Here is a 25,022-nt window from a genome sequence, read left to right on the forward strand (position 1 = left end):
TCTGTCATACAAGTCTGTTAGGATTATACTCAGTGGAGTGGAAAAGTTCACAAAATTCATAGGGTACAGAAAGTGGAAAATTAATTTGGCAGTTAAAATCTCCAACATTTGAAAGCTGAAGTCATGAGGTTTAATCTCAGTTCGAGATGAACATAAATTTCCTTTCAAGATCAAAGTCATTATCTCCAAATACATCATTCCTCTCTCCAGCAACTGTACTAGATTGTTCACAACTTTGATATAATTGACCTGGAGATGAACCATCAACTGCAAGATCTGGTATTTCCTTTAATTAAGACTTAGTTCAAAGTTGGGAAAGCAGGTCAATTACAAACCAAAGTTGGTTCATCAGCTAGGCTAACTACAAGTTTTAGATTCCTTTCTCCCCTGCACAATGAACTTGTGATACTTGGGCCGTTCGGTCCAGGATGGAATCTCTGGTTGACTGGGTACGTCTCAATTGAAGTTCATCTTTTCTTCCTTATGATATATGCTTAGTATCTTAGTTGGGCTGTCTGCCCTATTTTTTAAAAGTTTCAATCTGTACCAGTGACCAAGGTAATCCTAAAGATAACAGTTTGTGTTTCAACTGGAATCTCCCCAAATTCAGTACAACTACATTGCTAGTTCTACTAGTGCAATTCATGTAGGAACCAAATAACAGATTTGCCCACCCTCTAGAGCCTCCCATGTCATGGGGAATCCTGATGTGGAGATGCCGGCATTGGACTGGGGTAAGCACAGTAAGAAGTCTCACAACACCAGGTTAAAGTCCAACCATGACTCTAGTAGATCACTTGGTAGAATAACAGAAAATGCTGGCCTCTAGGTCAAACAAAATAAACAAACTCAAATTAAGTCAGGACAAAGTAAAAAAAGGGGCAGCTCCCCAAAAGGAGGGGGAACAGCCCGAACAAAAATCAAAGTACAAAGGAAACTTAAAAACAAAATGTGATTATCAGGGTCAAGAACGCACCCCAACCCCTGCAGTACCCAAAGGGCACGGAACAACAAGTCTGTTTCTCTCCTGCAAAGGCCTGGTGGGTTTCTGGTTATTTGAGATTTACAGCATTGGAACTAGAGAACTGTTTACCACATTCCTTTTCACTCATGGCCTCATGTACTAACACCAGTCAACCTGTTCAACCACTCTGCAGACTTCTCCCTCATTTTATAGAGGCTAAACTCATACCTATTGGACAAGAGCAAAGACTTTCTCCAGGGTCACCTTGCCGGCCGTTAACCAGACCTTCATTGAACAGGGAGACTGCCTCCTGGAACAACAAGTGTCTGGGTTCTCCTCCCACCATCTGGATCAACTTTACTCGATGTGGAGATGCCAGTTTGGCCTGAGGCAGACAAGATGCAAGGTCACATGACACCAGGTTATAATCTAACAGGCTTGTTTGAAATTGCAAGCTTTCAGACCACTGATTATTTCAAATAAACCTGTTGGATTATAACCTGGTGTCGTGTGACCTCATTTTAGTCACCTGCTCTGACATGGAGATTTAATTTAAGTTTAACCATTTTTTTCCTAAATTAAAGTTTATTTATTAGTGACAAGTAAAGCTTACATTAACACTGCAATTAAGTTATTGTGAAATTCCCCCAGTCACCACATCTTTCGGACTGAGGGAGGAAACCAGAGCACCCGGAGGAAACCCAGACACAGGGCAAACGTGCAAACTCCACACAGACAATGACCCAAGCCAAGAGTTGAACCCAGGTCCCTGGCACTGTGGGGGCAGCAGTGCCCTTATCAAGAAGTTGCAAAAAAAATATGGACTCACCAACCACGTACACAGTGAAATGGTCCTCATGAACAAATTGGGTAGTAGAAAATACTCAGGAAGTTCCCTTCGAGTAAAGATAGAAGAATTCCAACTTAATATGGAACCAACCATTGAGTCGTAGAGGTGTTCAGCATAGAAACAGGCCCTTCAGCCCAACTTGTCTATGCCACTCTTTTAAAACCCCCAAGTTATTCCCAATTGCCTGCGTTTTGCCCATATCCTTCTATACCCATCGGTCTAAACACTTCGAGACAAAACTGTACCAGCCTCTACTACTACTTCTGGCAGCTTATTCCAGACACTCACCACCCTCTATTTGAAACCAAACAATAAAATATTCCATGCATCAAACTGTGCAGTGAATGGAGTGGAGTCAGGACTTAAAAAAAGTCACCTTTATTCAATATTGGAGACAAGATCAAAGTTAAAACCTAAACACAGCAAAGCAGTGTCCACCTTACGTCTCACTAACACTCGGGCCAGTTTGGAAGTTCAGTAACAATCCAGAAAGTGATCACTGGGCAGATGTCAGCCTTTCTGGGAGATATTAAAGTCAGCTTTTTTTAAAAAAAAACAGGCTACCAGCGAGTCAGTGATGTTAAAAGTGCGTTAAGAGAAGAGTCTGCAGCGTTAAAATTCCAAGGAGCCGACATCCTGCGATGCTCCGGCGCCCTTGGCTGTTTTCTTGGGCAGGAGTTGAGGCTGGATGTTTGGCAGCACTCCTCCCTGGGGAATAGTGACATCTCCCAGGAACCGGAACAGCTCAGCATCATTCCTCACCGCCAGCTGGATGTGGCGAGGGGCGATCCTCCGCTTCTGGTTGTCGCTGGCGGCGGCTCCGGCTAATTCCACTAACTCAGCCACCAGGTATTCCAGCACAGCCGCTAGGTAAACCGATGCCCCGACCCCAATCCTCTCCGCGTAATTCCCCTTCTTCAACAAGCGATTCACTCGGCCAACTGGGAACTGCAAACCCGACCTGGAGGAGCGAGATTTCGGCCCGTTCTTGGGCTTATCCATAACTTGGCCCCGAGCTGCCATTGCTAGCTAGTTACTCTGCTTAAACTACCCCTTAGCGACAGAGGAGATACACCAGCCCAAAGCTCACATAGATGCTTAAATAGTGCTCCAACTCAACCCAGCTTCCAAGAGGTCTATTAGTCACCCAATAACCTGTCTTTAGAATCATTAAATTGTTCACTGAGGGCTGAGAGAATTGTCAAGTCCCCCTTGAAGTGAACCCTAAAATCAGGATTACTGAAACTGATTAGTCAACAACCTTCCCTCGGTAACGCGGGAATTAGAAATCAAACATTTTGCTGTTACATTCTGCTAAATGGAATTTTAGGTAATTCCATTGTTAAAGTCCACGGGTTTAATAAACTACCCAATAAACTTCAATTGAACTTTCAACGATGCCTTATTTTGTCACCTTGAATGTTATTTGTCTCTTGTGGGGACCGCGAAATTGGATGTAGTTGCAATTTGGTTTTTGGAGCAAGCAAGGAATGGAATTAGCTTTGTAATTTTAAGAATGGAGGTTTTTATTTAAACTGTAATGAAAATATTGAAACAGATTTTGTTATTGTGATTATTACTGCAATTGTATAGGGTGTTGGTGAGGCCACGCCACACCTGGAGTATTGTGTGCAGTTTTGGTGTCCTTATCTGAAGAAGGGTGCCTTGCTATAGAGGGAGTGTATCAACGTTTACCAAGTTGATTCCTGGGATGGCAGGGCTGCCATATCGAATATGCAACTGAATAAACCAGTTTAACAATAAGGTCCTACAAGTACTCAGTAAGTACAATAGAGCAAAAAGCACTTGATGGCTGACGGAGCAGCAATAGAACCATAGAACCATAGAAAATTACAGCTCAGAAACAGGCCTTTTGGCCACTTCTTGTCTGTGCCGAACCATTTTATGCCTAGTCCCACTGACCTGCACTTGGACCATATCCCTCCACACCCCTCTCATCCATGAACCCGTCCAAGTTTTTCTTAAATGTTAAAAGTGACCCCGCATTTACCACTTTATCCGGCAGCCCATTCCACACTCCCACCACTCTCTGCGTGAAGAAGCCCCCCCTAATATTCCCTTTAAACTTTTCTCCTTTCACCCTTAACCCATGCCCTCTGGTTTTTTTCTCCCCTAGCCTCAGCGGAAAAAGCCTGCTTGCATTCACTCTATCTATACCCATCAAAATCTTATACACCTCTATCAAATCTCCCCTCAATCTTCTACGCTCCAGGGAATAAAGTCCCAACCTATTCAATCTCTCTCTGTAACTCAGCTTCTCAAGTGCCGGCAACATCCTTGTGAACCTTCTCTGCACTCTTTCAATCTTATTTACATCCTTCCTGTAACTAGGTGACCAAAACTGTACACAATACTCCAAATTCGGCCTCACCAATGCCTTATATAACCTTACCATAACACTCCAACTTTTATACTCGATACTCCGATTTATAAAGGCCAATGTACCAAAGGCACTCTTTACGACCCTATCCACCTGTGACGTCACTTTTAGGCAATTCTGTACCTGTATTCCCAGATCCCTCTGTTCAACTGCACTCACAATATGCCACAGGTAATGTGAATGGTGTATTTGCAGCTTGGGAGAGGAGCTTAAAGGTTCATAACATTGGCTTCTTCAAGGTAAACATGAAAAACAATGCTGATGTCTGATCGTTATTACAGAATGCCATCACAGGACTACTGAACAGGAATGAGAGTTGCAGTGCTCAAGGATGCAGCCATCTGCAAAAATTAGTATGGAGAATGAAAAATGGAGTATTAGTGGAAAGAGCAGGTTTGTGCAAATTAAATTATATATGGTTTGATGGGAGAGATTATAGAGATTTCCCACACCAAATTAATGTCATATTCCCCACTTGTATTTAAAGGCAAAATATAGAAATATGCAACATGTAATATCCCTTACTTCCTCCATATGGGAAAGTTTTGGTTCATATTGTCAGGGGGAAGAGTTTAGAAAGTCTGCAAAGAATAGTATGTCCATAGTCAAGACTGTTCCAGGCATTTGAGTTCATGCAAGGAGAAATGTTCTTGTACATTTGTCCTCTTAATGGAACAAGGTGAGTCCAGTAGATCAACTGTATTGATAGAACATCACTGTGTTGCGAAGTTGAGTAGAATGTTAGAAGTTGGTGTTTGTAAAATTATAAAAAATTGTAAAATGTTAAAAGAAAGCATTTCATAGTTCTACTTAAAAAATTGTATTTTTTTAAAAAAAGAGATGCAGGTGCAAATGCAAGTACACAGAGAGCGTGGAGTAAAACATTGTATCAAGAGGCTAGGCAATAGTGTTGTCAAGAGAACAGAAAACAATCAGTTTAAACTAGGCATTTGAATAACAGCAGCCTATCAGATTTGAATTTGATGTTTGGTTAACTGTAAACCAATCCTATTGTGGGGATGTTGCTATGTCATCAGAGGTGTAACATCCAGCTCCCAGTTCCAGAGAGTCAGCCAGCAACTGCCTCTATCACAGCTTCAGAGAGAGACAGCCAGTAACTAATGTCGGCCAGTGTAACAGCTACATTTATGTCTTAAAAGAAAGCCTCATCTCAATAGTATAGACAGAAGATTCTGGAAGATAAAACCTGGTCATGTTTTGAGAGTAACTAAAAATTCAATTTTTTTTTTGTTAATAAGTGGGAACTGTATTTATCTAAACAGCATTCCATTAGAATAGTGTTTTATTTGGTTTATTACTAGTTTAGTTAACCTGTTCACTTAGTTAATAAATAAAGTGTTACTTGTTGCTTTTACAGAGAGAGTCTCGGGTAGTTATTTTGATTTAATGACTAAAAGTTGCTGAAGAGCAGATTGTACCCCATCTCTCACACTCTTTAACAGATTATGAAGTGAGGTACTTCTCTTTGGTTGAGTGTTAGTTCTTAGAGAGGAGATCAACCTCCCCCTTCATAACAACTGTCACTAGCCCACTTGAGTTAGGCAGAAGCGCAGCTGCCTGCATTATGGACAGCATGGGACACCAAATAATGATGAGATGTGCACTGGGGGGTGGGGGAATCAATTATCCCAAGTGCTCCTGAATTGTAAGGTCAAACAGACTGTAGGAAAGTCTTAAAACAAAAGTTAAAGTACAGAATCCAGACTAGTTGATCACCTACCCTGACATCCCAGCCCCACACCATAAACATAATAATGGAGGGAAATGTGGCTATTGAGTAGATGGGACCTCACTCAAGCAGGCTATTGGAACAGTCTGGGAACATGTGTCACAAATGTTCCCACTGGTTTTGGGAATCTTTTGAAGGGATTCTGTAAGTTCACTGATTCGTAGAATCTTTACAATGCGGAAGGAGACTATTTAGCCCATCGAGTCTGCACCAACTCTCCAACAGAACATCTTGCCCAAGCCCTTTCCCCATAATCCCGTGCATTTACCATGCTAACGTATACATCTTGGGATGCTAAGGGACAATTTAGCATAGCCAATCAACCTAACCTGCACATCTTTGGACTGTGGGTGAAAACCAGAGGAAACCCATGCAGAAATGGTGAGAATGTGCAAACTCCACACAGTCTCCCAAGACTGGTATCAAACCCAGGTCCCTGGTGCTGTGGGACAGCAGTGCTAGCCACCGTGCCGCTCATTCAAGCACAAACATGTTGGTGAAGACTTTGGGAAGATGCCCTTCGCTAGTGGTAAGAATGGACTAATAACTGCAGCCAACTGACAATCATATCAGCAGTAGTTTTGTTGGAGACATAGAGGAAGAGCATTCAGCCAATCTAGCTAAAAGATTTTATTGCACCTCTTGGATTATCCACCAAGTGTCAGACATGATTTTCTGTCCAAATTTATTTTTAAAAGCTGGTTACTTCCTGCTGATTGGTGACATTTTCTCCAGCAAGAAAACCTTAGTAGTTGTCCATGTCCACCAACATGATCTGAGGCCTTGGTGATTTAGCAGGCCCTACATATCAGCTTTTAATCATAGCTTGATGTTTCTCTCCTTGTAAAAGTGTATCCTCAAATCTACGTCGGTAATGTTTGAAGGTGGTCTAATTTTGTTTTAAAATTCTTATAAAAGGGACCAGATTTCAGTGTTTCAATGACGATCAACCACGCGGACTTCAATGTTGCAGTTTATTGTGTCAATATTATTGCCTTTTAGACACCTCCACACTGCACTGTCCCCTGAACAAATTTGTTTTAAATTTTTAAAAATTTCATGAGAAATTTATGTCATTTAAAACTGAAGATTTTATTACAATTCCCTCTTAATAATCCATCACTCTATATATAGAAAAACTGATGTTTTGCGCATTTACAGTTTTAAAGTCTATAAAGAAATTCTTGAGGCGACTGGAAGATTTGTGATTCCGTGAACTGCAACTGACTGAAGGACCCGACCGATTGCAAGGTTATGATACTCAATCTTGCACAGCCTGAACGCTGTAGAGATCATTGCGTTTCTGCTTGAGAATTGGTATCTGTTGACGGATGTCCGAAAGATATTTCAAATCTGTTCAGAGGAAAATGGAATACGCAAAATTTAAATTTCAATGCAGTGTCTGTCTGAGGAAATAATACAATGTCTTCCTGAATAGAACATAACCAGCTGTATTAGTTAGGGTTTCTTGGGTATATATCTGCTTCAGAGAAGAGTGGTGTGAGCCATTTTTATTTGCCACTTACTGCAACATTTGAAACTGATATAATGACGAAAGCTAAATTCAAAAGTAATCTTAAATGATCACATCCAGTACATGTTTCTGAGGTAAATATTTGTCTGGCAGGACAAAGTACAGAGAACTCTGGGGGTCGCAGGGTTTCAGAGGTTTGCTGGAATGGAATTTCAAATTATAAATTCAAAGTATTGTATATAACACTGTAAATATATATTTTCTAAGAAGCATGTTTCTTGGGACAAATGCTTAATTAAAAATAAAGCAACTTTCTTATTTTATCAAAGTGTAAATTAAAAAAGAGCCAATTTATAAAACAATTAAGTACTTTTGAAATGTAGTCACTGTTGAAAAGGCCTATTGGCAATTATTCACTTGAAGTGAACATGACTACAAGGTAAGGTATAGGAGGGAGGGCTACCAAGTGACTGAGGATCTACAAGTCATCTTGAGGAGAGCAGAAGGGAAAATTAGGAATTCACAATTGCAATCCAATTGCTGCCTCACAGCGCCAGGGACCTGGGTCCGATTCCCGGCTGGAGTCACTGTCTGTGCAGAGTCTGCACGTTCTCCCCGTGTCTGTGTGGGTTTCCTCCAGGTGCCCCGGTTTCCTCCCACTATCCAAGGATGTGGGGGCCAGGTGGATTGGCCATACTAAATTCTCCCTCAGTGTATCCGAACGGGTGCCGGAGTGTGGCGGCTAGGGGATTTTCACAGTAACTTCATTGCAGTGTTAATGTAAGCCTACTTGTGACACTAAACTTTCAACTTTAAGATAAGACCCACCCTCTAGAGACCAGAAAGAGCGTGAACAAGCAAGAGGCTGAAAAGGGGGATCAAACTGATCCATTTTTTCACATCAAAGTACTGACCACAAACTGAGCATAGATCATCTATCCCTCCAGATTGAAGAATTAGGTAAGAAAAGCAATAAAGGAGAGGGATGTTTTTTCCTACATATTTAATTATAAATCTGATACGAGGTAAGCTTTTCAGCAGAATCTTACCTATATCTGCATATACAATGGTCTCCTCAGGACCAGCTTTGGTTATCACTTCTCCCCTGAAAAGACAAGAAACAGATGCACATAAAATGTCTGATTTTAGGTGCTTGATAAGCAAAATTGTTTTTCTAAAATTAATGTTTATAAAAGTGGACAATTAAAAATGGAATGAACTTCTAGACAGCTTTTTAAAAATTCATTCAAGAGATGTGGGCTTTGCTGGCGAGACCAGCATTTATAGCCCATCACCAATAGCCCTTGAAGGTGGTGATGAGCTGCCTTCTTGAACCACTGCAGTCCAGGTGGTGTAGGTGCATCCACAGTGTTGTTAGGGAGGCAGTTCCAGGATTCTGACCAAGCAACAGAAAAGGTACGCTGGTATATTTCCAATTCAGGATGGTGAGTGATTTGAAGGGGACCTTCCGGGTGCCTTTTTTCTTCTAGATGGTAGCGGCCGTGGGTTTGGAAGGTGCTGCCTAAAAAGCCTTGTTGAGTTTCTGTAGTCCATCATGTAGATTTGTCTCTACTATGTCCATGGTGGAGGGACTGAATGTTTGTGGATGGAATGCCAATCAAGCAGATTGCTTTGCTCAGATTGGTATCTAGTTGTAGGGGCTGCAGTCATTGAGGCAAATGGAGAGTATTCCATTGCACTCCTGACTTGTCTTGTCGATGGTGAACAGGCTTTGGGGAGTCAGGAGGCGAGTTACTTGCTGCAAGATTCTTGCCTCTGACCTGCTCTTGTAGCTACAGTATTTATATGGCTAGTCCAGTTCTGGTCAATGGTTAAGCCCCCAGGACGTGTTAGTGGAGGATACAGCAATGGTGACACCATCGAATGTCAAGGGGCAATGGTTGGATTCTCACTTGTTGGAGATGGTCATTGACTGGCACATGTGTAGCACAAATGTTACCTGTCTCCTGTCAGCCCAAGCCTGGGTAATGTCCAGGTCTTGCTGCATTTGGACACGCACTGCCCTTAATAGAGGCAAAACTCTAGAATTGTGTAAGAAACAAGCAAATGCTGCAATGGGAGGTAATTTCTGGATGAGTTAAAACAGACCGAATGACTTTTCTTGTCCACAATTATCGTGAAATACGTACCAAGGGTTTACTATACTGCTGTGGCCCCATGCCACGTAGGAATCATTCTCATTTCGCGCAGGTGATACTGCTGCTATATACACCTGATTGTCAACAGCCCTGTTAACAGATAAAAAAGCAATTTAACAAAAATGCAGTATTTATTGTAAATTTCTACAGGATCTAAAAAGCATTGTAGATCTATAATGTTAGACTACATGAACTAAGAAGTACACCAGTTCCCCTGCTTGGTGCTCTCCCCACCATTGTTACATTATTAAAGAGTTCTCTGATCTTTTAGCTTCCAGTTCTGACAAAGTGGGGGGAATTTTCTTGTCCTGCCTGCCACCAAAATCAGGTAGGTGGGTGGGTGGGTGGGCAGGCAGGCGGGGAAGGATATGGGACAAGGGACCATGCAAAGATCTGTTGACCTCGGGCAGAATTTTCCAGTTTTGGGGTGAGCGTGGTTGGAAAATCCTGCCCAGTGTCTTTACCCTAAAGATTAATTAATCTTTCCTGCTGAACCTTCCACATTTCCAACATGTTCAGTTTTGACTCCAATTTTACAATGTTTTCAATTTTTTAAAAAAAGTACTGACTATGAATCCAACATGGGAACATCAAGTAATTCCATCGTTCTCATTAAAAATGGGGGTTACTTTGAACAACATGATCACCATATTAAGTACATATAATTGCACACTAGTAATCTTGTTAAACTGGTTGTTTTGTGCCATTAAATAAGTCTTAAAAGTTTATAATTCATCACTTCTTAAGATTTACTATTATTTTAATCCTTGCTTAAAAAATAAAATGACCACCTCTATTCCCTCTTGCAATCCACACAGGTATTTGTTGCCATGTACCTTGCTCTTTGTAAGAGTTTCCAATGGGCTGGGCCTGTTGTCATGTTGAATGCTCCAGGATAAACTAGAAGTTGGCAGCCTGCAGAGTACATTTTTTAAAAAAAATGTAGTTTTGTAACAGCTGACCCACAATAATTTTAATACAAGAGCTCACTGATGGTCGCTAAATAGTTGGCAGCTACCAAAGAGGGGAAGAGGAACACCAGTTACATCAGCAGCAATGATCGAGAAACAGCTACAGGGGCTTTATTCACCATTTCAGCTTAGCGTCCTCATGATACCTAGCTCACAGCATAGGACAAACTGCTGGCATTCACCCATATCTCTAGATAGAGGAGCAAATACTGTCTTGGGCAACCGTCCAACTGACTGTCCTGATAACTGAGACCTCGCCACAGGATCTTATACATCGGTATGTGAGATCGAACAAAGCTTCAATTTAACATCTCGCCTAAAAGACAACACGTTTGACCATACATCATTGAACTGCAAGGAGGAAGTCAACACTTGGGCACATAATAGCTTTACACTGCACAACATAATTCCTCTTTTACTTGCCTCTTTTGGTGTAAATTTGAGCAAGTTCTGCGAACCTCAAATCATAACAGATCCCAATCCCAATCTTGCAGTAGGCTGCAAAGAGAGATAAAGATAAAAAATGATTAAGGCATGACCAAGCATGATTTTAGTGTGTGTGTGTGGCTGTAAATGGCATGACAGCTCAATTCATTTGTTTAATATTGTCATAAACTTCAATTCTGCCAAGCCTAACACACAATTTACCTTTTTCTCTACTGTCACCATTTCAATCATTTTCAGCATTGGAATTGAAAAACATTAGCCGTATTGGTGTTAAAAGACTCTAAATTGTGATTCATATACAGTTCACTTCAATCATTCACATCCAAAGTTAAAGTTGTACAAGGACTTTATAAACACCCCATGTGTAAATATATATTAGCATGAATTCATATTTACAATTGTCCACACAGCAAGTTCCGAGTCTCTTTCAAACCTATTAGGGAAGATTTAAAATGCAGTCTGACTACTTCAGTGAAGTGGGTGTAAAAGAGGGAAATAGACCAGTGGGAAAATAATGTCCAGCATTGTCACATATCTAGTAACTGAGTACTGACGCCAGATGTTTTTATGCAGAGAATGGTTTTATGTGAACTGTGATACTCTATTGTGTGAAGTTCCTGAGCACATCTGGAATCCTGTCCTTGGATAGTATCTTATCCGCAGCGGAATGCCAGCTTTTGGATGGCAGAGACCAAAGAGGGGACGGATAGGATTTGTAGAAACCACTGACATTCAGCAAGAATCACAAGCCATTGTTTGCAATGGGAATTATTAGTGTTTATTATGATTTATTAGTGTCACAAGTAGGTTTACATTAACACTGCAATGAAGTCACTGTGAAAATCCCCTAGTCGCCACACGGTGCTTGTTCGGGTGCACTGGGAGAGAATTTAGCATAGCCAATGCATCTTACCAGCACTTTCAGACTGTGGGAGGGAACCGGCACACTCCGAGGAAACCCGTGCAGACTGTGCACAGACAGTGACCCAAGCCAGGAATCGAATCCAGGTCGTTGGCGCTATGAGGCAGCAGTGCTAACCACTGTGCCGCCCAATTAACAGGAATTATGGAGTGTTCACACGTGATGGTTACAGCTAATTGGATATAGATAGATAAATTAAAGCTTAAACTGAAAACCCAATTGAAATGTTTAATTTATCATGTTCACATCTGTTTTTAAAACAATTACTTTAAACCTTCCATATGGCTTGATTTCTTGACTGACAAGGTGGACAATAGACTAACAATTTGGTATCTGCCAATACCCTCGGTAACGAGTATACAGGCACTATGATTTGCTCACCAGCCAATTTCTCTCTTTTTAACAGGAGGTTGGCTTGTACTTGAGAGTTTCACCCAACAATCTAATCGAAAATCTCCATGTGAAAAATAATAGGTATTAAATTGCATCTCACACCAAGCAACTGCAGCACAAGTGACACTGTTCCGAATTTAAATAGGACAGACTTGTGTAATTCCAGCCCTTGCATGGAATCATATATTCAAAGGTCTCACTGTTTTTACTCACGGGTATCAAAGGTGCATAGTTTGTTGCCAGGAGAGAGTGTCTCAGATTCCCGGAAACAGATTTTCCCAGGTACGTCAATATCAAACAGGTGAATCTGATTCAAATACACAACATGGGCAGTTAGTGCTTTATTATTGTCACATGTATTAGTATACAGTGAAAAGTATTGCTTCTTGCGTGCTATACAGACAAAACATACCCTTCATAGAGAAGGAAAAAGAGCGTGCAGAATGTAGTGTTACAGTCATAGCTAGGGTGTAGAGAAAGATCAACTTAATGCGAGGTAGGTCCATTCAAAAGTCTGATGGCAACATGGAAGAAGCTGTTTTTGAGTCGGTTGGTACGTGACCTCAGAATTTTGTATCTTTTTCCCGACGGAAGAAGGTGGAGGAGTGAATATCCGGGGTGCATGGGGTCATTAATTACGCTGGCTGCTTTGCCGAGGCAGTGGGAAGTGTAGACAGAGTCAATGGATGGGAGGCTGGATACATGATGGATTGGGCTACATTCACGACCTTTTGTTATTTCTTGCGGTCTTGGGCAGAACAGGAGCCACAAGCTGTGATACAACCAGAAAGAATGCTTTCTATCGTGCCTCTGTAAACGTGGGTCATTTTTTAGTGATTAACAAACTTGCAAATTTCTGAAGATATTTTGATGTTCGAAATGGTTAATCTGCTCGGTTTCATTCAGTGATATGTGCCTGTGGACAGACACTTGCCTTGCTATATATTTTTAAAATTTTACTGCTGTTGGCCGAAGATATTAAATTGTGCATCATTCCTCATACTACGTGAGCACTGGCAAAACTCAAGACCGGCAAAGGCAATTCCACACTGGCATCTCTGTCGTTCAGATCCTGGGAAAGCAAGATCCAAATATGGGCCTACGATTCAGTCATCAGCAAAAGTGGGACAGTTGTTGCTCCTTTCAAATCCAAGCATTAATCTAAACGTTAATCATAGAATCCCCACAGTGCAGAAGGAGGCCATTCGGCCCACTGAGTCTGCACCGACTCTCGGACAGAGCAGCTTACCCAGGCCCTATTCCAGTAACCCGACACACTTACCCTGTTAAACCCCTCACCTACACATTCTGGGACACTAAGGGTCAATTTCAGATGGACAATCCACCTAACCTGCACATCTTTGGACTTTGGGAGAAAACCCATGGGGAGAAGGTGCAAACTCCACATAGACAGTGACCCAAGGCTGGAATTGAACCTGGGTCCCTGGTGCTGTGTGAGGCAGCAGAGCTAACCACTGTGCCACCATGCCTTCAGGTGTTCCCCACTCCCACCATCAGTTTGAACAATGATATCCAGTCTTAATTGAACTGTTTGTTTATTATTGGTTTCAAAACTTCATGTCTATGACTTCAGACAAAGTGCAGCTTCTAAAGTAAAGATTTTATTTATTAGTGTCACAAGTAGGCTTACATTCACACTGCAATTAAGTTACTGTGAAAATCCCCTAGTCGCCACACTCTGGCGCCTGTTCGGGTACACTGAGGAAGAATTTAACGTGGCCAATGCACTCAATCTGCACATCTTTGGACTGTGAGAGGAAACCGGAGCACCCGGAGGAAACCTACGCAGACACGGAGAGAATTGTGCAAACTCCACACAGACAGTGACCCAAGCCAGGTCCCTGGAGCTGTGAGGAAGCAGTGCAAACCACTGTGCCTCCGTGCCGCTCCTTCTTTGATCTAAGCTGCCATTTTACCTGGCAGATTTCTAACATGGTTCTATATACACTGAGCTTGGTCCTGCTCCACTTCAATGGAAACATCCTAAATTATTTTATTATTTTTCAAAGGTAAATTTTAAAACAATGCAAGATAAAGGATGCCCTTGTGCACCAGTCACTGAAGGTAAACATGCAGGTGCAGCAGGCAGTAAAGAAGTCAAATGGTATGTTGGCCTTCATTGCGAGAGGTTTCGAGTACAGGAGCAGAGATGTGTTGTTGCAATTATACAGGGCCTTGGTGAGGCCACACCTAGAGTATTGTTTGCCGTTTTGGTCTCCTTTTCCGAGGAAGGATGTTCTTGCTCTCGAGGGAATGCAACGAAGGTTTACCAGGCTGATTCCAGGGATGGTGGGACTGATGTATGAGGAGAGATTGACTAGGTTAGGATTGTTTTTGCTGGAGTTCAGACAAATGAGGGGGATCTCATAGAGACTTATAAAATTCTAACATGACTAGACAGGGTAGATGCAGGGAGGATGTTCCCGATGGTGAGGGTGTCCAGAACCAGGGGTCATAGTTTGAGGATTCAGGGTAGACCATTTAGGACGGAGGTGAAGAGATATTTCTTTAGCCAAAGAGTGGTGAGCCTGTGGAATTCATTACCACAGGAAGTAGTTGATACCAAAAACATTCAAGAGACAGCTAGATATAGCACTTGGAGCGAATAGGATCAAATGTTATGGGGGGGAAAAGGCAAGATTAGGCTATTGAGTTGGATGCTCGTAATAAATGGCAGAGCAGGCTCGAAGGCCCTTATCTTCCGTGTTTCTAAAATCTTCAAGCAAATTCACCCAAAACGAGAACTCACTAAATGTTTTTTGACTTGTTGCATACGTTCTTTATGTATGCCTTTGTCTCAAAAACAGCTTCAGCAGGAAGAAGCATCAAATAGATTTGAAAACGAACGTGGATGTCTGAGCTGTGCCAACACTGAATGTCACAACATAAGTTTCTCTTAATTCTGCAATTTGGATTTGGATACAGGTGCCAAGTATTCCTGATTGTTAACTAAGGATCAATCAGATTTATATGGGGGGGGGGGGGGGGGGGGGAGTGAAGAGAGGGGGTTTGGGGTCTGTAACTGATAGGAATGGCATAGACAAAAAGACAGGGGGAATGTAAATCATAGAATTCTACAGTGCAGAAGGAGGCCATTCGGCCCATCGAGTCTGCACCGACCACTATCCCACCCAGGCTCTATCCCCATTACCCCATGCATTTACCCTAGATAATCCCCCTGGCACTAAGGGACAATTTAGCATGGCCAATCCACCTAACCTGCACATCTTTGGACTGTGGGAGGAAACCGGAGCACCCGGAGGAAACCCACGCTGACACGAGGAGAACGTGCAAACTCCGCACAGACAGTGACCCAAGTTGGGGAACGAACCTGGGTCCCTGGCGCTGTGAGGTAGGAGTGCTGACCACTGTGCCGTCCAAGTGGTGATAATAAAGGCTGAGAATGGTGCTAAGGGCGTCCATTAAGAATCGGAATGTGTAAATGGCAAAACAAAGATGCAGGGTGTCAAAGGACAACCTGAGGAATGTGGCAGTTGTCCTTAGTGAGGTGGGGTGGGGTAGGGGTTGGAAAAAAAGATGGGAAGCAAGATTTTAGAAGTGCAAAAATAAAAATAAGAATTTAAAGTAATAAAAATGAGTGAATACGATGGCAATAGGAATGTTTTTCATCCCAAAACACTGAATTCAAATCTCATCATGATAAATTCTGGAACTGAAATAGATAGGTCTAGTAAATTGTGAATGGACATCACAATGATCATTTGCTATTTAAGCTGCGTTTTAATTTCTAGACCAGGATTTTATTCTCTTCAGTTGCTGTATTGGGAAAGAAAACATTGGCACTGAGGTGAGTGAACTTTTCTGGGTAATAACATGACTGTCTCGGTCTGAACAAGGACACAGTTAGTACTGTTTGCTGAAGAGGTTATTCTTATCGGTGCAGAGTCGTCACAAGTCGTCACACGTGCTCTTTGCTGCTTTGAAAGAGGTACAAACGCAGACTGTATCTGCCTATATTCTAGAGTCAAGTGTTGGGACAGGCCAGCAAACACAAGGAACTGCCACCACTTGGACCTGGTTTGGGGAGTTCCTACAGATATGTGCTGTAACACAGTGCTAGGAGTTTCTCAACCTATTTATTTACGAAAAATACCAATTTGAGTTTAGCAGAATTTAGCACGGTAGCACAGTGGTTAGCACTGCTGCTTCACAGCTCCAGGGACCTGGGTTCGATTCCCGGCTTGGGTCACTGTCTGTGTGGAGTTTGCACATTCTCCTCGTGTCTGCGTCGGTTTCCTCCGGGTGCTCCGGTTTCCTCCCACAGTCCAAAAATGTGCGGGTTAGGTTGATTGGCCGTGCTAAAAATTGCCCTTAGTGTCCTGAAATGCGTAGGCTAGAGGGATTAGTGGGTAAATATGTAAGGATATGGGGGTAGGGCCTGGGTGGGATTGTGGTTGGTGCAGACTCGATGGGTTGAATGGCCTCTTTCTGTACTGTAGGGTTTCTATGTTTATGGGATGTGGGTGTCGCTGGCTAGGCTAGCATTCATTGCCCATCCCTAGTTGCACCTGGGAAGGTCGGTGGTGAGCTCCACTCTTGAACCGCTGCAGTCCCTGAGGTGTAGGCACACCCACCATGCTGTTAGGGAGGGAAAAGTCTGTGAACGCCTGGTGTATCTGTCTGAAAAATGAGAAACTGCCCGAAGAGTATCTTTCATGCCTGCACATGTTTATAAACCATAAAATATCAACTATGCCAACTTGACCATTTTTGTTGCATTGTAACAACTTTTTAGCTGTTGTCATAGAATCACAGAATCCCTACAGTACAGAAGGAGGCCAGTGAATCTGCACTGACTCAACAATTTACCCCGCTAATCCCCCTACCCTACACACCTTTAGACACTAAGGGGCAATTTAGCATGGCCAATCCACCTAACCTGCACATCTTTGAACTGTGGGAGGAACCAGAGCACCGGAGGAAACCCACGCAGACACGGCGAGAACATGCAAACTCCACACAGTGACCCAAGCCGAGAATCGAACCCGGGTCCCTGGCTCTGTGAGGCGGCAGTGCTAACCACTGTGCCATCGTGCTAGCCTATAGACACTAAGGGGCAATTTAGCATGGCCAATCCACCTAACCTAACATCTTTGGACTATGGGAGGGACCGGAGCATCCAGAGGAAACACATGCAGACACAGGGAGAACATGCAAACTGTCCTCATTAGAGGCGAGGAAAGTTAAAATGGAAAATGCTTCGATTCACTCATCTGTACTAACGAGGCAGATGCAGAATAAAACAGATCTTACATCATTTGCAGCAATGTGGCCTGATAATTTTCGGAAATCACCCTTGCTTCATAAAACATGGATCTTTCAAAGTGATGTGATGACAGTGACAGAGCCAAAGTGAAGATGAATGCAGGTATGCAATGTCAGGCTCGTAATGTCAGCCTTACTGAGTGGACATGCACAGCTTAGTCAGCGGTGTCTTCCTGTAAGCAGAAGGGATATTGGAAGGAGGAATCATAACTGTGTGATCCACTCGTATACCCCCAAGAGCTCACTGGGAGTAAGCTTCAAGATTAAATGAAGCACAAATTAGGAATTATTTAAAAAGGAGAGAAAAATGATGTTATTCAATAGTGTGAATTTCCTATTTCTTACACTCTGCCAACTCTCTGTAGAATTAGGAGCAGTTTTTGTGCTTCAACGTGGCGAATCATCCAAACTAGGTGGAAAGTCTTCAGCAATGTTTCATTTTGGGACTTGAGAGAGAGAAAGGAGAACTTCATAGAAACTAGAAGCAGGAGGAGGCCATTCGGCCCTTCGAGCCTGCTCCGCCATTCATCTTGATCATGGCTGATCATCGAATTCAATATCTTGATCTCACCTTCCCCCATTTCCCTTGATCCCTTTAACCCCAAGAACTATATCTAATTTCTTCTTGAAATCACACGTTTTGGCCTCAACTACATTCTGTGGTAATGCACTCCACACATTCACCACCTTCTGGGTGAAGAAATTTCTCCTCGCCTCAGTCCTAAAAGGTTTACCCCTTATCCCCAAACTATGACCCCCTTAATTCTTGGATTCCCCCACTGTCGGGAACATTCTTTCTGAATCTACCCTGTCTAATACTGTAAGAATTTTATAAGTTTCTATGAGATCCCCTCTCACTCTTCTAAACAACAGTGAACATAATCCTAACCGACTTAGTCTCTCCTCATATGGCAGACCTGCCATCCCAGGAATCAGCCTGGTAAACCTTCGCTGTACTCCCTCTGTAGCAAGCTTAGGTTAAAGTGAAGGAGGAGTTCTTTAACCCACTGCACCACCCAGTCACTGCCCAATAGTAAAGATTTTGGACCTTTCTGTACTTGAGCAACATTGATCCATTTGGTGCGAACACTGTACACGTGTTGTAGAACTTCCCACCATCTTCTTCTGGAATAGAGCCTGCAAGAACACAAGCAACCGCTTAGATTCGGCCACTGGCAAAGACCACAGTGTATCAAATCTATCAAACAATTCTATAAATACAAATTAAAATTACAAGCTTCCCGATATCTTCCTCTGTTTTAATATAAAATAACTAAAAAAAGTCATCACTGGTTAAAAATGTGAATAAGGAAGAAAATAATTATGTAAGGCACCAACATCCTCAAGACATCCCAAAGCATATTGCGTCCAGTGCGGTGACTGTTGTTATATCACAGAGTGTCCTGCAGACAGCAAGGGAAAGAATGATGTAATGTTGGATACTGGGAAGACTTTCTGCTCCATTTCAGCATGTCTACCTGAGCTGCCAGACTCGGTCTACTGAGTGGAGCATTACAGTCCGTCAGGAGTGGGTAGGATGCAGGCAAGGTCGTATAATGGGGTGGGAAGGCTTGAGTTGAGAGCCTTCCTGGGAATTTAACCCAGTTAAGTTTGGGGTGGAAAGAGTTGAGGATGGTCTTGGGGGAGGGAAAGGGAGGATTTGGGAGAGGAGAAGGAGGAGTCCCATGCCCACTGGAAGGATCTGCCAGCAGCAAGTGCTGTCCTTGTGGAACTAATTCCTTGCCCTTTACACTAATCCATTCCCACTCCTCGCCAGTGCTTTCCCTGGTGAGTCTGTCTCAAAATGGGTTCTGAGGCTCCAGTGACATTCCTCCTCCTGGGGCCTACTGTAGTACCAGCAGTAACCACTGCTCCCAGTGGTACTGTTGGTACACAAGAGTTGCCTGCCTCTGGCCAGCAGCTCTTGGAGATGGAAAGCTCCCCCTGCAGGAAGCAGTGAGCCCTGACAACAGGCCACAGATTACCTGATTGGCCTAATCATCAGAGCTTCCAGAAATGATTCAGGCAGGATTGAGCCAGTGATTTCCAGCCAGTGAATGGACCCACCTCCCTGACTATTAAATTCTGTAAGAAGTCTCACAACACCAGGTTAAAGTCCAACAGGTTTATTTGGAAACCAAACCTGGCGTTGTGAGACTACTTACTGTGTTTACCCCAGTCCAACGCCGGCATCTCCACATCATTATTAAATTCTGCCCAGTGTCTTACCCGAGAGATGACACCACCAAACACGGCCTCACTCAGAACTGCAGTGGAAAAAGAGCGCCAACCGCATTATGCGCTCAAATCAAAGAGTGGGCCTTGACTTGAGTGGTGAGGTTACCACTAACTCGAGCAACTCGATATGATGACCCATAGGAAAATGTATTTCTGTAATATTTGAGCTATGTGGAGTATAGTCAAAAATGCATAATATTTTTATGAATGTGTCACAAACACAACTGGAGCAAAAGCAGCTTTATAGTACACATGGTCATAACAATAGTGCTCATTTGCGGCTTGGCATTTTTAGAATTTGCCAGCTGAATATAAATTCTATTATGACTATTTCTCTCTCTGTACCATTAATAAATGTCATAAGATAATTTTAACCTAATGCACCTGGTTGGGGGTGGCGGGGGGGGGGGGGGGGGGGGGGGGGAGGGGAGGGGGGAGATGGAATATTGACTGCCCACTGACTCCCTTCGCTTTAGTGTGTAAATAGTAGCTTCCAAGTTCGAGTCAGCAATGATTGAACAAGATACATACAATGCAATGCAGCAATTGAAGTGATTCTTCATGGAGCCTGCGTTAAACTTTCCAACAGTGGGCCCATATTTACCTCCAATAAGATGCACGGCGTACTCCTTTGCTACATCAGAAAGCACTTGGGTCGACTCCCCTGGAATTTTTTCCGCATACTCTGGGAAATACTTTGTTCCATAGGGAGAATTGAAACATTCCTGTGATTTAAAATACATGAAATATTTCAAGGCAGACATTCGGGAATCCAAGATGTTTAATATTTGAAAGAACCATGTTCTGAATTTAGTTCAAGGTTGCCGCAATGTACTCGAGAAAAAAATGACCGCGTTACAAGGCTGTATCACAATAGAAGAGCCTGAATTATGTTATTTATCCACAAAAGGGAAGTTCAGTTTACAAATACCATTTGAATTCTTGGATTGTATCATCTCTTTTACTCACCATCAGAGATGTTTTCTAGAATAGAGATTTTTTTTTTCCCCCTCCTTTTCTCCATCTGCCTCATTTTTGTTTTATTCATTCGTGGGACATGGGCATCGCTGGCTGGGCCAGCATTTATTGCCCATCGCTAGTTGCCCGAGGGCAGTTGAGAGTCAACCACATTGCTGTGGCTCTGGAGTCTGACCAGATATCCTTCCCTTTTGTGCAAGGAAGAATGGTAGGACATGGAACATGTTGCCAAGAGTGGTGGTGGAGGCAGATACGATAGGGACATTTAAAGGGCTGTTAGATAAGCACATGAATAGGCAAGGGATAGAGTGATAGGGACCAAGGGCAGGCAGAAAGGATTAGTTTACTTTGGTGTCATGTTCGGCACAACATCGTGGGCCGAAGGGCCTGTTTCTGTGCTGTACTGTTCTTTGTTAAATGTCAAAGATGAGACAAAGCTATTTCGCCCAAAAAGGTCTGCAGGCCCATCTAAGGTCCTAATTGGTCAAAATTACATACAGTTGGTATTGGGATTGGTAAGGGGATCAAAGGTTATGGGAAAAAGGTGGGAGAATATGCCGAGAAACATACCAGCCATGGTGGAGCAGACTCAATGGCTGAATGGCCTAATTCTGATCCCATATCTTATTTCAACTGCACTATGAACAACGTCTACCACATTGTCATGCAGGCCAGTCATTGCAAGAAATATCCCCAATCAATGTTTCAAATTTGCTCTGCACCAATCTAAATCCATGCTGTCTCGCTAGAACACCCCTTTGTTTCTTAACATAAGAAATAGCAAGAGTAGATCCCTGGAGCCCGCTCCACCAATCAATAAAATCAAGGCTGATCATCGCTTTTGAGCTAAAGGTCTGACAACAACTTCAGCTGGGAAGGGTTAAATTATACAACCAGAAAGAGGAACGACTGCATTTCTTTGTTACTGATCTGTTTTACTTACAGGGAGCGCCACAACCTTTGCCCCCTTCAGTGCTGCTTCCTTCACCAGTGTTCGAACTTTGCTGAGGTTACTCGCTTTCAGGGGTGACACCACATGTTGAATAAGAGCCAAGCGGAATTCTAGGAATAATTATAGAAGAACAGCAAACAGTTGTTAATAAATAACTTGGTCAATATCCAACCCTTATCGAACTATTCCTAGATCTTCCAAACGCAGAATCTCCAGTTAGGCCAACTCACTGTCGTTTTTCACTCTGAGAAAAACAACTTATTTTTAACGTCAACATGGCCTGTTAACATTATATACTGCTTCGTAAAGTACTAGAGTGTTATACAGTGCACACTGCATTTATTGTGCTGAGATGGGGCCATATTCCTTTAAGGCCATAAAGTTAAGTAAACACAGGCTGAACTCAATTTGAGTTCAATTGTTGTTTGGTCAGGCAACTGTGGAGACTAAAATATGCTTTTTAGTTTTAGGCAGCACGTCAGAAAGAACAAAGAAAATTACAGCACAGGAACAGGCCCTTCGGCCCTCCAAGCCTGCATCGACCATGCTGCCCGACTGAACTAAAGCCCCCTACCCTTCTGGGGACCGTATCCCTCTATTCCCATCCTATTCATGTATTTGTCAAGACGCCCCTTAAAAGTCACTATCATGTCTGCTTCCAATACCTCCCCTGGCAGCGAGTTCCAGGCACCCACCACCCTATGTGTAAAAAAAAACTTGCCTCGTACATCTCCTTTAAACCTTGCCCCTCGCACCTTAAACCTGTGTCCCCTAGTAATTGACTCTTCCACCCTGGGGAAAAAGCTTCTGACTATCCACTCTGTCCATGCCTCTCATAATCTAGTAGACTTCTATCAGGTCGCCCCTCAACCGCTATCGTTCCAGTGAGAACAAACCAAGTTTCTCCAACCTCTCCTCATAGCTAATGCCCTCCATGCCAGGCAGCATCCTGGTAAATCTTTTCTGTACCCTATTCTCTATCCTAATATTTTAAGATCGTCTGTATCTTTAAGTGTGTAAACATACTATTTAAGAAAATATATTGGAAAATTTACCAAGGTGTAGCTCACACCATCTGTGGATGTGGTATTTAATGTCAAGAGTATCATTAAATCATGTTTAAAAAGCCACCAACTAAAAAGTGTCTATACATTCCTTCCAAGTTGTAAAATGTGAAATAAGGTCATTCAAAGGTTAATTCAAAGGGGCGGCACGGTGGCATAGTGGTTAGCACTGCTGCCTCACAGCGCCAGGGACCCATGTTTGATTCCCAGTTTGGGGTCATCGTCTGTGTGGAGTTTGCACATTCTCCTTGTGTCTGCGTGAGTTTCCTCCGGGTGCTCCGGTTTCCTCCCACAGTCTAAAGATGTGCAGGTTAGGTTGATTGGCCCGAATGTCAGGGGGATTAGCAAGGTAAATGTGTGGGGTTACAGGAATAGGGCTTGGGTGGGACTGTGGTCGCTGCAGACTCGATGGGCTGAATGGCCTCCTTCTGCACTGGAGGATTCTATGATTCTATTAAACTGGCTAGTGTCGTAACTTGCAATATTCACCTGTTTACTTCTGTCTTCAACTAACCTACAATGTCTCCCAGTCCACCAAAACTTCAAAACTAAAGATTCTCATCCTTGTGGTCAAATTGTTTCACAGTTTCCTTCTCCCCAGGCCCCACAGACCTCCATGAACTCTGCAACCCTCCAATTCTGGCCTCTATGCTTTAGCCAACCACTGGCGACCAACTCTTCAAGTAGCTAGGCCTTAAGTTATGGAATTTCCTCCATTATCCTCTCCACCTCTTAAAGCCTCCCTCTTTGACCAAGATATTAGTCATTTGTTCTAATAACCTTTGGCCCATTTAAAAAAATATCTGATTACACTCCTGTGACGTGCCATTGCTTATTCAAAGCACTGTAAAAATGCAATTTTTAAAATTGATTCCTGGGACATGGGTCGTGGCTGGCTGGGCCAACATTTGTTGCCCATCCCTAGTTGCCCTTGTGAAGATGGTGGTGAGCTGCCATCTTGAACGACTTGAGTCGTTGCTAGACCACTTCAGAGGTCAGTTGAGAGTCAACCACATTGCTGTGGCTCTGGGGTCACATGTCGGCCAGACCAGGTAAGGACAGCAGATTTCCTTCCCTACAGGACATTAGTGAACCAGATGGATTTTTCTGACAATCGACAATGGTTTCATGGTCATCAGTAGATTCTTAATTCCAGATATTTTTTATTGAAATCAAATTCCACCATCTGCCATGGTGGGATTCAAACCCGGGTCCCCACACCATTAGCTGAGTTTCTGGATTAACAGTCTAGCGAGAATACCACTAGGCCATTGCCTCTCCATTATCATTGACTTAGAACCCTGGATCTATTCCCAAGAAGGTCAGTGGAAATGGTGCTCTGGCATTTTACTATTGGTGAAGAGTTGTTTTGAAACAAATCTTCAAAACAAAACTTCATCAGGGGCAGTGCTCCGAAAGCTCGTGCTACCAAATAAACCTGTTGGACTTTAACCTGGTAGTTATAAGACTACTTACTGTGCTTACCCCAGTCCAACGCTGGCAACTCCACATCAATCAGCCAAAGATCAACTCTAATCTTAAAATGGTGGTATTAGGAGGGGAGGGTAAAAACATGGTTAAAGTAGTAGGTTTGAAGGGACAGCCTTACAGAAGGACAAAGAGATAGAGGCTGAGAATGATAGAACCTCTACAGTGCAGAAGGAGGCCTAGCGGAGGCATTCCAGAGTTTAGAGTCTAGACAGCTGAAGGCACTGCTCCTCAGACTGGCTAAGGTGACTCCAAAGATCTGGCAACAGACAACAAGTCAAGGAGGTTGTTTGACTTGATCGCCTGTCTCTCCTCCTTGGCTACCAGTGACCCTGGAGCTTGCGTTGATACATGAGAGGCCTTCCTTGCCCAGTTTGCAACGGTGGGACTGAAATGCATCCTTATCCCTGGGAATTGCATTTTAATTTGATTTGTTAATTTTCCTTTCAAGTTTGGGCTTTTTGTTACAGTTTATTATTCGGAAAGGAACATGAATTCCCTGTTTCACCTGATAAAGGCCTGTGACTGCCGGAGTAAAAAGCTGAAGACTGGGTGAAGGATGTAGGGAGTGTCCATGAGGCCGATGTTGGAGGAGAGCAGAGTTCTCAGCGCGTTGTCGGGCAGGAGGAGAGGTTTGGGGGTGGGGGCGAGGCCACAAAGTGGT

General features: G+C 43.1%; 2 protein-coding genes across 2 annotated transcripts in view; both read right to left on the bottom strand.

The window, feature by feature from the left end:
* Positions 1–2,426: 2,426 nt before the first annotated feature.
* Positions 2,427–2,837, bottom strand: LOC144506074 (histone H2A-like). The gene has a single exon (XM_078231891.1). It carries the CDS (start codon positions 2,835–2,837, stop codon positions 2,427–2,429), a length of 411 nt encoding a protein of 136 aa, XP_078088017.1.
* A 4,083-nt stretch (positions 2,838–6,920) lies between these two features.
* nit2 (nitrilase family, member 2) overlaps positions 6,921–25,022 on the bottom strand; it is a 27,278-nt gene continuing 9,176 nt past the window's right edge. The window contains exons 3-11 of the mRNA XM_078232871.1: positions 21,798–21,916; positions 20,481–20,601; positions 18,687–18,775; positions 12,545–12,638; positions 10,993–11,067; positions 10,435–10,513; positions 9,590–9,688; positions 8,489–8,544; positions 6,921–7,318 (exon numbers count right to left, since the gene is read on the bottom strand). Coding sequence (XP_078088997.1) covers positions 7,227–7,318; positions 8,489–8,544; positions 9,590–9,688; positions 10,435–10,513; positions 10,993–11,067; positions 12,545–12,638; positions 18,687–18,775; positions 20,481–20,601; positions 21,798–21,916 — 824 coding nt within the window. The 3' untranslated portion in view covers positions 6,921–7,226. The remainder of the gene's footprint in view (positions 7,319–8,488; positions 8,545–9,589; positions 9,689–10,434; positions 10,514–10,992; positions 11,068–12,544; positions 12,639–18,686; positions 18,776–20,480; positions 20,602–21,797; positions 21,917–25,022) is intronic.

This window comes from Mustelus asterias, chromosome 17 (genome assembly GCF_964213995.1).
Source record: "Mustelus asterias chromosome 17, sMusAst1.hap1.1, whole genome shotgun sequence".
In the NCBI taxonomy this organism is placed as follows: Eukaryota; Metazoa; Chordata; class Chondrichthyes; order Carcharhiniformes; family Triakidae; genus Mustelus; species Mustelus asterias.